At 39.0% G+C, this 15,479-nt stretch overlaps 2 protein-coding genes across 4 annotated transcripts; both read left to right on the top strand.

Moving 5' to 3' along the window:
* The first annotated feature begins 110 nt into the window (after positions 1-110).
* LOC115360317 (YY1-associated factor 2) lies at positions 111-3,882 on the top strand. Its single transcript, XM_030053163.1, has 4 exons — positions 111-243; positions 558-683; positions 2,663-2,815; positions 2,971-3,882. Exons 1-4 carry the CDS (start codon positions 218-220, stop codon positions 3,209-3,211), a joined length of 546 nt encoding a protein of 181 aa, XP_029909023.1. The 5' UTR covers positions 111-217; the 3' UTR covers positions 3,212-3,882.
* A 2,029-nt stretch (positions 3,883-5,911) lies between these two features.
* On the top strand, positions 5,912-14,498 carry gxylt1a (glucoside xylosyltransferase 1a). Of its 3 annotated transcripts, XM_030053160.1 has the most exons (8): positions 5,912-6,233; positions 6,834-6,926; positions 7,760-7,943; positions 8,849-8,980; positions 9,074-9,325; positions 10,114-10,237; positions 10,468-10,640; positions 12,922-14,498. In XM_030053160.1, the coding sequence occupies exons 1-8, from the start codon at positions 6,034-6,036 to the stop codon at positions 13,069-13,071; spliced, it is 1,308 nt and encodes a 435-aa protein (XP_029909020.1). In that variant the 5' UTR covers positions 5,912-6,033; the 3' UTR covers positions 13,072-14,498. The 3 variants fall into 3 exon arrangements, with proteins under 3 accessions (XP_029909020.1, XP_029909018.1, XP_029909021.1); XM_030053158.1 differs by having other exon boundaries at positions 8,849-9,325; XM_030053161.1 differs by lacking the exon at positions 6,834-6,926 and having other exon boundaries at positions 8,849-9,325.
* The last annotated feature ends 981 nt before the right edge of the window (positions 14,499-15,479 follow it).

The following is a 15,479-nucleotide window of genomic DNA, read 5'->3' as shown; positions in this document are numbered from 1 at the left end:
CTCTGTTACTTTGTTGTAAACGAGTGCTATTCCTCCGTGTTGTTGTCACATTGTATCGTTGTCCTCTGTTGTGATTGTATTAAAAGTCATTGGGTAAACCCCGACCACGTGATCATCCTTCGACAGGAGTTTCCACGACAGCTGAGAGCAGCAGCTTGTCTTTTCTCCTACAACATTGGCCTTTTTTTAAAACTCCAGTAAGACGAAGTTGCGTACAATGGGAGACAAGAAAAGTCCCACAAGGTAAAGATATCGCTACTTTCTTTAAACGAAGACTGGCTCAGTCGTAAACGCAAGAGTACGACCAGTGGATGTAGCAATTTTACTGAAGTGTTCATGGCGGCTGGTTGGTTTATAGGGCAACTGGCTGTGTCAACTGAAAGCTCCCTTTCCCTCATTGAATGACTTCTGAGCAGAAAAACACTCTCTCTTGTGCTGTTTCCTTCCTGGTGTGTTAACTCTTCTGAATCGCAAATGCCGGAATAGGTTGTTCTTGTTGAAAGAGTTCCGCTGACCGTCTGTTTTTGTTTTGTTTTGTTTTGTTTTTTTGTCTGAAGGCCAAAGCGGCAATCCAAGCCCTCCTCCGACGACGGATACTGGGATTGTAGCGTCTGCACATTCAGGAACAGCGCCGAGGCATTTAAGTGCATGATGTGTGATGTCAGGAAGGGGACGTCAACTCGGTACGATCACCCGCATATACTGAACCAAACACTGTGCAACTACTTAAAGATGCCTGTACTGGTAACCTGCGTTCGCGCTGTCCATTTTATCTTTTATTATTCATTTTGCACTAATTTATTTTTTGCAAAGAGATGCATGACTTTCGTTGACGTGTTTTTTTTTTTGATACCGTCCCCGATTAGGACATTTTACTAAGCTCGGTTTGCCTGCTGAGATAACTAATCTGTCATTGTACTAAGTAGTTATCAAACTGATATCAAACTGTCTCTAAATGCATGATTGACATCATTTTTCCCACTTCATACGTAATGACTTTTCCTGGGGACATTTTACACATATTTGTTTAACTGCTTTGGATGACACTGAAGAACAATAATATACCATTTATAATGTTCAAAAAACCTCCCTCTACTTTAGGGCCCTCACCAAATATAACCACAGCTGTAGTAACATAACCACACCTGTAGCAGTGCCAGAACCAGTCCAGTTCATATGACATTTGGAAGGGAATATGTATATATGTTTCATTTAAAGGGCTATTTAGGTAGTCAACAAGACGCATAAAGCACCTGACACATTAAGTTGGGTAACATTTTTTATTAGAATCATTTACTGGAGGTTTAAATTACTGGGATCAAATTGACCCCAACCGATAAAAAAAAAAAGTCAGTAACAGGAGGGTTAAGCATTTCGTTAATGATTTGGGGCTTGGTTGCCTTATTGTCACAGACTGTAGGTCCGAGTTTACTCACCGTTTCAGTTAAAACCACATCACAAATTCTACCCTAATAAGGTCATGGTCACTAGAGCACACAAGGAAGTGTTTTCATAAGCTATTTTTATGTACCTGTGTCTGATTAGTTTTGAGGTGACAGTAAAAGCTTAGAGCTGTGGTTTTCATAGTGGTGTCCAGGGGGGTCCTTGAGGGGCTTCCAGGGGGTCTGCAGCAAAATGAGAAGTAGTATCATTGTGCAGTAATTTAATTCACTAGAAATTGCTATGTTACAAAAAATTTGAGTGGTTATTATGTTTCAGTCTCATCCATTTGAATCTATTTGTCAGTGTGTTCAAATATGACATCTAAACAGTGCTAATGCAAACCAGTAATTCTTTTCACATCACGGCAAAATCACGACAGGGGGGCCAGTGGCTTAATGGTCAACATCGGAGTCTGATTCATGAAACAGTTAGCAAACCTCTAGGTTAGAGAATAAGCTCATATTTCTCAAGCAGGGTTTTACAATATGATTATGAACCATGTGCATACTGTAGATGATTGTTGTTATTGTTTCTACACATGCTAGTGTGAAGAGATGCAGAAAAGAGCCCTAAACCGTTTTAGTTCCTTGTAGGGGGTCAGTCCTACCTTTGTCATTTCCACCAGAAAGTGACACTAAGAAGTAAGGTGAGGAAAAGAGAGAGAGGTTAAATTCGGACTGCTTCTGTACATCAGTTAATGATGAACTAATGACAGTTGTTCTCTAAACTGAGATTGTAACTGCTATATGCATTATTTTGGACATTGCCATCCATTTAAAATACTGAAGCTCCTTTAGCAATATATCATGCTGTTTCATTGGTCTGTGATGACTGTGCATATCATGCAGTCTCAGGCTGTTTACTTTCTGACAAATTTACATGTGAGAATTCAGGAGATGTTTTAATCATACTGTATCATTTTCATTGTTTTATCTACAGTCAACATGAATGAATTAAGTTTTAGGATACATCAAGGAAGTTTGCTTTTGAAATGATAGTTTTTACTTGTTGCTCCTCTTGGTTTTACCTTGGCATGAATGCACACTTTTTTTTTCTCTCAAACTGGCAACTTAGCTATGAGCAAGCAAAACACGGGGACAACGGTCTGACCCATGACCTCATGGGTTGCTTGGCCTCACCAAAGCAACCCATTTGGTCATGCCAGTTACTGGTCTGAATTTTACTGTGAAGCTAATTACATGTTTGTCCTCTCTTCCAGAAAACCACGGCCTGTTTCTCAGTTGGTTGCACAGCAAGTAAATCAGCAGTTTGCACCACCCACACAACCCAAAAAGGAGAAGAAAGAAAAATCAGAGAAGGAGAAGAGTGATAAAGAACCAGCACTGAAAAAGAACAGCCATAAAAAGATGAGGTAACAAATTCATGTTTTCCAAAAGGAATACTGGAGTGGTAATATTTGGAATATTCAGTGTTTTTTGATCTTATTGCCATGTTTTGTCACTGCATAATCCTTCACAATTCTACAAGTGATTTTCAAAGCCCACCTCTGTTGCATAACTTCATCAGGCCCAGATTAAAAAACATAGACCGGAGCAGTGCCCAGCATCTAGAGGTCACCGTTGGAGACTTGACTGTAATAATCACAGACTTTAAAGAGAAAGCCAAGCCCACATCCACTTCTGCAAGTGGTGCCTCCGCAGACCAACACAGTCAAAGTGGCTCCAGCTCTGACAATACTGAACGAGGGGTCTCCAGGTGCTCCTCGCCCCGCGGGGAAGGCTCATCAGTCAATGGAGAGACTCACTAACCTCCACACTCCCAGATGGTGCAACCACATCCCTCTGCATCTTCAACCGCCTCAATGAGAGATTAACTTCAACATGCACATTTCTTTCTTTCTTTCTTTTTTTTAAAAAAAAAAAAACATCTGCCAATATAACATTCACTTCCTTTGGGGGTGTACTTTTCACTGCCTTCCCACGATGAGCAAGAATTCAGGAGTCACGACTGTTATGAGAATGCTCCATTTAAAGAACTACTGCAGTGAGATGTGTCATGATGAACTGAAAACGTCACAGTAGCAACAAGTCCCGGATGTACAATGGAACCCTGCCATGTGATGTGGTGGCACGAGTCACGACACTTCAGTGTTAACGTTGGCATCATACTCTTACGTGTTGATTTTGATTGTTCCAAGTATGAACTTTGGAGAGTATTCAAGAGCGTTAGCTGCAGAGAATGACTTATTATGCATTATGAAAGAAAATGTGAAGCATTCATCTCAGAATCGTAGTTTACCCTTAAATTTTGTTATCAAATTATTTGCACTTGCTGGCTCTTATGTTTATGAAAACATGTTTTTTAGCATTATTTCCAGTTTTGCCATTCTGTTCGTGAATTGTGTCACTGTTGGTTACTGGCCATATCAAGCTCTCTTGTTTTATGCCATTGGATGCAATAAATTGCATTACTGTCTAACATTTGAGTAAAATTATTGAACAGTTATTCTATGTATGCCTCTCTTTCACTTTGTAGAGACAAGCATGATTTGATCAATAGTGATTTATATAGTAAGATAATGTAAAATAAAACGTAGATAAGATCACAGATAATTTCATCTTCATTTTATAAATAAATGATTTATAATATTTATATATAACAGGCATTTCTTGGAATCTACTGTAGGACTTTCAGCTTTAATTTAAGGGGTTGAACAAAAATATAGCATTAATCATTTAGGATTGACAGAAAGTTTTACACATTGTCACCCCATTTTCAAAGACTCAAAAGTAACTGGACAAACTACACATAGCATACATTATTATAATCATAAGGATTATATTCAATATCTGGGGGAAAATCCTTTGTAGTCTATGGCTGCCTGAACATACATGCCCATTCCATAACACCACTACAGATTATGTGCTATGCTTTGGTCATGACCTGCTCCTTTCATTCTCCACACATTTCTCTTTCCATCATTCTGGTACAGATTAATATTCGTTTCATCTGTCCAAAGAACCTTGTTCCAGAATCAGGCAGGCTTTTTTTTTTTTTTTTTTGGCAAAGTCTAATCTGGCCTTCCTGTTCTTGAATGACACCAGTGGTTTGCATCTGTCTGTATACCCTCTGTATGTATTTTCTCGCCAACGTATCTTGAGTGTAGATTTGGACAAAGATACTCCTACCTCCTCAAGAGTGTTTTTGACTTGCCTAGACTTTGTGAATGTGTTTTTCTTCACCAGGGAAGGAATTCCTCGGTCATCCACTTTAGATGTCTTCTGTGGTCTTCCAGGCTTTTTGGTGTTGCTGAGCCTACCAGTGCATTCCTTCTTTTTCAGGATATACACGTCTGCTATCTGTCTGATCGATTTTTTATTTATTTATTTATTTTTTTATTTTCGCTTTTGAAGCCTAATGATGGCCTCCGTCATCTGCATAGACATCTCTCTGGATTGCATGTTGAGGGTTCTGATGCACAGCTACCAAATGCAAATGCAAACACTTGGAATGAATTCCAAACCTTTTATTTTCTTACTTTCTCATGGAATAACAAGGCACAAAGGCCACACCTGGCCAAGAAACTGCTTTTAGTAAAGTGTCAAATTAGTAAAGTGTAGTAAAGTGTCAAATTACTTTTGACACTATTGTAATTCCTAGGAGGTAAATGCCATTTTTGTTCAACCCCTTAAATGAAAGCTGAATGTCTGTACTTCAATCATGTCTTGATTACTCCTTTTCAAATCTACTGGTGTGGTGAACAAGAGCAACATTATGAATATCGTGTCACTGTCCAAATACTTATAGACCTAACTGTATAAAAAAGAATGTGCGGAGATAGTTTTTGGCTGCAGGCTGATGTAGTGGGAATTAATGCGACATTATAATTGTAACTTTATTATTTAAATATTCTAAGTGTCCTTAATATCCAATTTCATTATACTTGTATGATTTTGTACAAGCCTAATTATCTTTTTTTTTTTTTTTTTTAAATATTATTATGCTAATGGCTGAGCGTATGTCTGTTGCACTGTGGTGGATTTATTTAGAGGCACATGTGTGATCAATTAATAGTCATTATGATGAGAACTATAACTATGCTGAACCGTGCGTAATGGCTGTGCGTAATGACATGCTGCAATGGCGGTTCTGGCGCTGTTAAAGGACCTCGCTGTCCTTTTTAGTTGACATGTCTAAACAAATGAATGAGCAACAACAGGTATTGTATATAAATGAGCTAATTAAGGGACTGTCAAACTCTATTTATGGCTGATTGTGGAGGTGGACATTAGGCTTGTGCAAGTGCGAATTACTTAAAGACAGAGATTCATAAAACAGAATCATGCACAAGCACGCCTTTGTAAATCTGACCAAAAGAATGCGTATGCATATTTCTGGCTTTGTGTACATATGCAGTTTTAGTCCTGAATCTACACAAAGTTTTATGCATCTGGCCCCAGGTGGGTGCACACGTGTACCAGATGTGGGTGTGGCTGAGGACTGTAAACACCAGCTGCGCTGTCAGTTTACCCCCTGACTTAAGTCAGCTCTGACTTATCCATTAGATTAGGCTGGAAGTTAGATAGGTCAGCACAATGATTCGTTAGCTCCTTTAACTTTTAACACAAAATGCGATGCTATCTTCACGCACTTCTCTTATGCATGGTCTTCGCTTTTTTGTCACTACTCTATGTATTCAACCAACTAGCCTCCACCTTGGAGGAGCCAGGCGAGTGGACCGTCAGGAAAGCCCACAGGACGGCCGACAGGAACAGTCATGACACCGGGCACGCTGTCAGGAAAGCCCCGGGAGTGGCAGGCCATGACAGGTAGCTAACGTTAGCTAGCTAATTAAGGTTAGACACACTATCTACCCTACAGTCAGTACAGTGGTTTAATGACAGATTACAACAACAGTTGATAGTACCTTTAGGTTTAGTGCGAGATAGACAAACTGTTGTCGTAGTTAATGCAAATTACCCGTAACGTAACTTAAACAACTCATTCAAATCAGTAGCCTAATGCTGCACACCATGATATTATCCACCGAGCTAACATCACTAACTGATAGACTGTGCTACGTTAAAGTGTTAACTGTTAGATTTTCGTTGTTTAATTTATTTTATATTCTTTTATTATTATTTTTTGTCATGGACACGGTTTACATGTTTTGTTACTCAGTTCAAAAGTTAAAGTAGGCCTATACTATTTAAATGTGCTGCTACTTCTTAGCTAGCTAGCTAATTGGTTAAGCGCACTAATTTGATAAATAGCCTGTTGGCTGGATTTCCTGCAATACAACCTGTTTGCTCACTGTGATGGGTGCAGTTCAAGGCACACCTCTACTCACAAAGCATACTTTCTGCTGCATGACTAACATTATATCATAGGGATTAAGGGTCCAAAAGATCATGTTTTCATTCTGTCAGGTGTAAGTCACTGTCAGTATCTTACTGGAATCCATATTGGAGACTGCCTGCTGATGTTTGTGGAGTGAACTGCTTATTGGAATCATCTCTTAGGTATGACCGATTTTGACCATCCTTTTAAAAAGATTCCAGTCGCCCTCAGTAATCATGTAATGATTTTAGATTTCACTTTACAACTTTCACCTACTTACCAGGCCTGCCGTCCAGAGCAAAGGGCAACCAAGTGCACCTTGCAAGCTCCTTCATTTGGGTGCCTAAGTCATATAATATAGGTACTAGTCCTGCAGTCAAGTGCCTCCATAGCTGTAGATTTATTTAAGAAAACATGCAGCTCCTGTATTTTGCACTGCAAATGTGAAAATATGAGGAGATAATGCGTTTCAGGGATGCAATTTATGTTTTAATTAATCTATAAAAATTCTGCCAAATAAAAGATAAACAATGACAATTTAAGCATACAGCAATGCTCATAGGATGCAGTCAGTTTCATGCAAATACATCACTTTTGCCCTCAGTTAGTTGGCATTGCCTTCATACATGAAAACATCTCATGCTGACAACTGAGCTGTCATTGAAAATGATATCTTTGTCAGTCATATTTACTGCTTTGTTGTGTTCATGTGCCCCCAACTCATAATTATAATAGCACTCTAAAGCACAATACAAACCTATGAGTAGGAGCGTACAAGGAGCACTTGGAGGCAGTTTACAGCATAACCTAGTGACACATTCTTTCATTAAGCCTAATGACAGCTTCAACCCCACAGGCCTGAGTACCAGTCAGCTGAGCTCGCTGATATCTACTGTCTCTGATATGTTTCATTATGTCTCTGCTTGTCTTTTCACCATTGCCTTGTTGCCATGAGAATCTATGCTTTGGTTAATTATTTAATGAGTCAGTTACCTTTGTTTGTCCTGGGTCTTAGGGAGAGGTCAGGCACTACATTTAAGGAAAATCGAGATGAGAGGATTCATCTGGCTGTGGTGGCCTGTGGCCCCAGGCTGGAGGAGACTGTCAACATGCTGAAGTCTGCTGTTCTGTTCAGCAAAAAGCCTCTGCACTTCCACATATTTGCTGAGGATCATCTGCATGACAGCTTTAGAAGTGCTGTAAGTATCCGACAACATTCCTCAATGAAATCAAATCTCTTTACATAGTTGTATGTGTTTGTTAGTCAAGCATAGTATCCCGGAAGGTACTGGCCCTATCTTGCAACTTGAGCACTGATTGCCCTCAGTAGGAAGAGATTGATGTGATTGCCTGCCTATTACATGTGGAGCATGTGCTGCATCATCATGTATGTAAGCAGGTTGCAAATTAGCAAGTGAACAATTTACACCTATGCCAATCTGAGACAAAGCTGATAATTACCCAGGACTAGTGGTTCTCAATCTTGAGGTCGAGAGATAATTTTTGCAAAATGATTAAGGCACAAGTGAAAGAAAAAGAATATGAGAAATTATAATTATTTTTTCACATTTTGCTCTTACTCTGGTTTCTTGTGATATACTGAGTAGTTTTAAATGTAAGACCTCCTCTGACATTTTGGCAAATGAAAGAACCTTAGAAGGTCGTTATTGTTTTAGGTGATCTCTGTACACTCAACATTAAAACAGGTACTGTGGCTTGACTTTTGCAATATGTTTTAAGTGCAATATAAGAGACTTGTAATATAAGAGACCTGTGTTGTTTTTTCAGTGTGTGTTCTGTCTTTTTTTACTTTTTTTGTTTTTACTATTTTATTAATGTTTTTTTTTATTAATGACTTGAACTTTGCACTGGGAAGGTTGCATTCAATTATGTTGTACATGTACAATGACTATAAAGATATTCTATTATATTCAGCCTGTGTCAGGGGGTTGCCAGTAGGTTTTGGTTTGTTTTAAGGGGTTTCGAGCCAAAAAGATGGAGAACCACTGCCCAGGACTATTGGCAGGGTTCTGTCAGCCATAAGCTTCTATGATGATATTTGTGCATTACAATCTACTTTGTCTTTTCCTATCTTTTCTTTAAGCTGGACTCATGGCCCAGTTTGGTCCAGGCCAGATTTAACTTCACCACCTATCCCATCACCTTTCCCAGTGAGAATGCCAATGAGTGGAAGAAGCTTTTCAAGCCCTGTGCATCTCAAAGGCTCTTCCTACCAGTAGGTCTAGGCTCATCCTCCATGCATATGACTATTCTTGATGATAAATATGATAAATGTGCTCATAAGGTCTATGCTGTCTCTGATTTCCAGCTGATCCTGAAGAATGTGGACTCACTTCTCTATGTTGACACCGACATACTTTTTCTGCAGCCTGTGGATGAGATATGGGGCTTTTTGTCACAGTTCAATTCGAGCCACTTAGCTGCCATGGCTCCGGAGCATGAGGAGCCACGCATTGCCTGGTACAATCGTTTTGCCCGCCACCCTTATTATGGCAAGACAGGCATCAACTCAGGGGTCATGCTCATGAACATGACACGCATCAGGGAGAAATATTTTAAGGTAATGGGCATGCTGTTTTTTCTTGTGGGTGTTCTTTGTAGTTATTTAGTAAAATCATTGTCAGCTGCTGCTGCTGTGTGGTGATTTGTACATTGCCAGGTCTCATGATGAATGCAAAGTGGTTAATATTTATACAGTTTTTATATCAAAATATTTATCTCCTGTGATGACATGTCATGCTTTGTGAATAATTACTTTACTGTAAAGGCAAAGATTTCAGTGCACATCTGGGAGTTTGAAATAGCATTGAAAAAGAATGTGATAATTTCCTGATGTTCATGTATTGCCCAAAACAAAAACTCTTAAATTATGGAAGAATCATGGCTCAGTCCTGATGCAAATATGACTGCACATTTTATATGATAGGCCTATTGTCAGTTTTCATATGATGATTTTTTTTTTGTGACGAATGGTACTCAACTACAGAGTGATATGGATGGGCGTGTTATTAGCCCAAGATTAATATAACAGCGATCTAATCATTACGTCACGTCCAATCATGATGTAAAGTGCTCGAAAAGTGTGAAATTTTAAGAAGTGTAGGAACCTTGAAGTGGGTCTCTAGAGTAGCTGTACTACCAAGGTTGACCAGTTGAGGTCACTGTTGTCATTCTTTTCAAAATACTGACAAAGAACATCCTTGGTTGACTATTAAAAAGAGCTGCCGTCAGTTGATATAGAATGTGTTGACAAGGGGATTTGTTCCCTACGACTGCTGGTTTATTGATTCATGAAATCAAAATTATATGATTGCTGTCTCATTCCTGAATATTTCTTTTCTTTTCCAGAATGACATGACAGTAGTTCCTCTGCGATGGGAGGAAATGCTGATGCCTCTACTCCAGAAGTATAAACTCAATATCACCTGGGGTGACCAGGACCTCCTCAATATCATATTTCACCACAACCCAGGTTTGTCTTTACTCTATACAAAGTTTGAATTTGAGCGATAGATGCCGTGTTAGGACATTAATGAGGTTTGATTCAGCAGCCCTCTTTGACCAGTGTCATTGCCTTATGGTCTTTTTTTTTTTTTTTTTTTTTTTTTTAAATGGGTTTTCACTGAATAGACACAGTCATCTTGTGCATTGATGCCTAATATATAAGCATAATTACCCAACAATTTCTCTCATGTCCCATAGAAAGCCTATATGTATTCCCCTGCCAGTGGAACTACCGTCCAGATCACTGCATCTATGGCAGCAACTGTAAACAAGCTGAACAAGAAGGTGTGTTCATACTTCATGGTAACAGGGGTGTTTACCATGATGACAAGCAGCCAGCGTTCCGAGCCGTTTACGAAGCCATTCAGAAGGTAAGAATGGCCTCTACTGACCAGAAACCTATAGCTATCTAGCCTGCCACAATGTTCCCTGTCTCCCATGACCCCAGTACAGTGGGGCTGGAGCAGTATTGTTTTGTGGAGCCACACCATTGAAAATACATGTGAAACTAACTGGATGGACAGCACTTTTTTTTATTTTGAGTGAAGTGTAACTTTTAATAATAACATCTTTAAAAAAAAAAAAAAAAAAATCTTCTAATGGTTTCCTTTGAAATTGGTCCACACTAAACCCAGGCTATTGTAAAACATAATTTAAATCTATTTAACAACCAGGGAGTACAGTGAAATAATGTTTGATGTTGATACCTCTGAGTTTTGCCTCTCTATTTGATTTGTACAGCTGTCTTATTTGGACAACCATTTACTAATCACATCATCAAGGGGCACTCCAGGCCACAGCTGTTCTGTTATGGATACTTTTATCCACCCAGCTGAAAGTGATAAATCAATAGACCCTTTAACTTTCCCGTCATTCTGCCTCAGCTTTCCCAAAGCTGCCAAACTGGACCCTCCCTGCTCCGTCCAGCGCAGTGACTCTTTCGAGCTTAACTGTCCCACTCACACCTCCCATTTGTCAACAGCAAGCTAGCACATCACCTGGGGAGTGCTCTCACTGCTCCACTGGCGGACCAACTTCGATCCACTCTTGTTGATTTCAGCACACTCTGGTCAACATGCAGGCAGCAATCAGTAGAGGGAGGGAAGCTTCATTAGCTGATCTCCATCCATTACCACCACAGGGCCCTGCTTGGCCACTATCAGTGCAGGCAATGTTCTCAGCCATTAGGTAAACGAGTATGCTTCATAATGGGGCACTCGGCCCTCACACCACTATCTGTCTCTTTGGCAGCACAAACACAGCGTGTACACACACACACACAGACACAAAACATTTGAGACAGCGCATACCATTTCACTTGATTCCTCTCATTGAGTGTTCTGGTTCTGGTGGTGGTGAGGCATAATCTGTGTGCAAAGTGGAAGAATATAGGATCTACTTTAAAGTAAAATTTACATACTAGTTCACTGGAATGAAGTCTAGTTGAACTTAAGATAAGGCTTGATCCTTTTGTTGTAAGCCAATTTTAGTTGAAGCTTTTATCAGTCCTTCCTGTTGCTCCAGCTCAGCCAGCCCTCCTCCCTCCCAATCTGTTCCCTCTCAGTCCTTCTGAGGCAGCAGAGCTGAAGCCTAGAGCAGGCAGTTTGGGAGGAAACTCTAATTTCCATCCCACCAAGAGCTCCTTAGTCAGCTCGTCTCCCAGGGCAGGCTATCCCAGCCAGCACAGGAGCTCGCAATAAAGGGCACTACCATTACCCAGCCCGGCCCACTGAAGTGTTGTAAAATTTTAGTGCTGATGCTACGTTGAGACATCATGATGGCTATATGGACAATGCACTAGCAGCATCCACATAAAAATCGATAGGAGGCTGTTAATGGTTCTTTATTGTCTGCTGTTGTGTATGAAAGATAATAAAGAAAGTGTGCTCTGAGTGACCTAATGTGTGGCCAAACTGGAGTCAAATGAGACGTCATAAAATAGGGATCTCATCTTATTTACTAGGATTGCAGTAAAAGGGATTTACCCTCACAGTATAGAAAAAAGGCTGCTTCTTTATTCACATACCTGAAAAAAGCTTTGGTTTGTATCATTAATTATCACTGTGGTTATGAGTTTTATCCCTGATATAGACATTTACACAAAAGCATACAACAAAAATATATACAGCAGCTACAGTTGTAGTTTTCAGTAATGCCATCACGCCTTACTGAGCCCATTCTGTTATTGTGGTAATTGATATTCATTATCCAAACACATGTTTAGTTGACAGATATGAATCAAATATAGAGTAATATTGTCATGAACTGACAGTTACAAATGTGGCGCTGTTTTTGTGTCATTTGTGTTATTTCAGTAACAATAATAATAATCAGGTTACTATCATCTCATCATGCCAGTATATATTGGAAAACAGGTGTGGACACATACCATTAGATTTGTCCCACATTTCATGGAAAATTTCATGGGAAATTTTGATGGCGTCAGGTCACAATCCAGCCACAGTGTGCATATGATCAATGTAAAGAGCGGAAGAAAGGCGCAAATTCAAGTAAATGCAGCCACTAGAAAAACATGGCAGACATTTTCAAGCAAAGTGTAAATGGACAGTGATGTGATAAAAGTGTGAGCTTCATTAATAAGATTGCCATTTAAATCAGCAGTGTAATCACAGCCTGTTCTTTTCATCACAGCACCCATTTGGCGAGAACATGGTGAACTCACTGCTTCTGCCTCTGGAAACAGCGCTACAGGCCACAACAAACACCTACTGTGGGAGGGCCAGCCACCTGTTTACCAAGAGGTTACAACAGAGCATCAAGGATGCTGCACAGAGAAGATAATCCGTATATAACACACCATAACCATTCCACCGTTAATGACTAATGTCTCTCCAGAAATAGAGACTCAGTTTTAAGACATTCTTTTAGGGACCAAAAAAAGGTGGGTAACAAACGGCTTTCCGTGATGAAGACTCGGGCTTGCACTCATGCCATCATCTCTTGATGGCTAAATGTCAAGACTGTTAAAGAAATGGGAAAGTGTCATCTGTGAAGCAGATTTTTTTTTTTTTTTTCAAATCAAATGAAGCACAGGTTGGTACATATCCATCCAATGAACACAAAATCAGGTCACAAATGCCCTCTCAACATGAGGGAGAAATGCACTGAATCCACTTTGCCCTGCAGAGATTTTGAACTTCATAGCTGGCAATAAGGGTACTCACTCCTGGAAATCAGGTTGCATTGTTTTGTTTTGTTTTATTTTTGTTTTGTTTTGTTTTTGTTTTTTTGTCTCGTAAGATATGACAAATCACTTCCTTAAACTGTCTGAAATTTTCAGATAGAATAAATAGAAAATACAGCAGGGTACTTAAATACTCTATTTTTATCAATAGAGTATTTTTGATTTTAGATATATATTAATATAATTTTACATGTACTACAGTTTTTATGTGTTTGCCTCTACAATATGTCATGGATATGGACTGCACTTGTTATAAAGTGCTTGGATACTATGCAGGAATGCTATTCACACTTTTTTAATTTAATATGGCAAATGAACTCATTGAAACTACTTTGGATTTACAGTCTGAAAATGTCAGTATTTATTATTGATGAGCATTGGTTGGCGGGACGCTCTGTTGATGTCTATGAAAAGTTTGTTGTGACTTTGTTTTGGTAATCTAGTACAGTTGGAATAGCAGCTTGCCCAAACAAATAAGATTTTATGTTTAATTTAATTATTATTGGTTTATCTACAAAGTTGTTAGAGAATCATTTGCTGTACATTGCAGTGATATTTAAATCCTTTTACCAACTTCATGTGCCAATATGAACATACTTTTGGATAACATGAATGTTATCAGACTGAGCAAGACATCATGAAATCTGCTTCATTTTAGGTTCATCATAAAGAGAAAAAATACATAAATAATAATACACAATTGACCTTTGATCAATCTAAATCTTATGTGATTTACATGCTATTGAAAAGCCAGCATAAATGTTGCAATGCATATCAAATGTATGGATAATAAATATTTGTAAACATTCCTAACTTAAGTAGTCCAGCTATATTTCATACATTTTAATATGATTTCAGCATTTCCCAAGGTCACAGCATCTTGATGAATTGTGTGTGTCCATGTTACAAGGTTTAATTTCTAAGATGGAGGAGTTTTTCCAAGATATTTTAGCTGCAAATATAGATCCATGATGGGCAAATGGTTGTGTTGCTAAAAATTTAATTAAAAAAAAAAAAAAAAAAATTCTTAATGAGCCAAACAAGGTCATTAGCAAATGGAAGTTTTGGTAGGGAATTATTTTCATGCTTAATAAACAATCACAAAAGGTTGAATTTGTTGATGAATGATCTGTGCTAAGATGTTTGGTTTTATATGTGATTTTGATATCATGACTTGTACATTGTAGCTGCTATGTTGAGCATGACCAACTGTACTTGTTGCGCACATGAGACAAAGCATGAGCCATGTCCTAGCAGGCAGCAGCCTGCTGAAAATGAGAAATCAATGTGTGTGAAGACTTCAGAAAGAGTTGTTAGATGGCTGAAAGAGGAGCTGATGTGTTGAGGCCAGTAGCCAGTGGGTCCTCGTTTCACAGGCAGATTGACGGACGTGCCTGGAATGAGCAATGGATGTGATGAATTTCAAATGTTCTCAATGCTAGGAAGCTGTTAGATATATCACTGTTTTCTTTAGGAATTGCAGTGTGTATAGAAAAGAAAAGAGAATGTTTAAAAGAAAAAAATTGTGCTTTCCTCACTTCTAAAAGTCTCAAGTGCAAGTGCCTTTTCAGTGCAGTATCATTAATACAGTGTCAAGGAAAAATTTTGGCTTCACAATTTGACGCCAGTAGCCATGCCTTAGTTCCTTAGTTTTTGTAATGGATTAATAAACGGCTCACTTGCATTGCAAACTAATGAGCAAACTTTTGTAATAATATGGTTTAGGATTTAGTATTTATTTCATAGGAACAGGCTGGTTTCCTGAAAAGCACAATGAAAGAAGGTGGGCCTTCTGTTTTGATAATGCCAAGCCTTGGGGAATGTTACTCGTAGTGTGTGGTGGAGGAAGTGCTACAGGCTATCAGGAAAGCTTACAAATTGGCTGTGGCTCATTTTTATTGGAGGGTTTCCATGATAGAAGCTGGGCAGTAATGGCTAATTTTTTTTCAGTCCCACTAACCAAAGAACCTCCAAAGGGTTACAGAAGTGCATAATGCGGTTTGCT

The sequence above is a fragment of the Myripristis murdjan genome, chromosome 6, assembly GCF_902150065.1.
Source record: "Myripristis murdjan chromosome 6, fMyrMur1.1, whole genome shotgun sequence".
NCBI lineage: Eukaryota > Metazoa > Chordata > Actinopteri > Holocentriformes > Holocentridae > Myripristis > Myripristis murdjan.
This window is presented reverse-complemented; position numbering and strand designations above follow the sequence as displayed.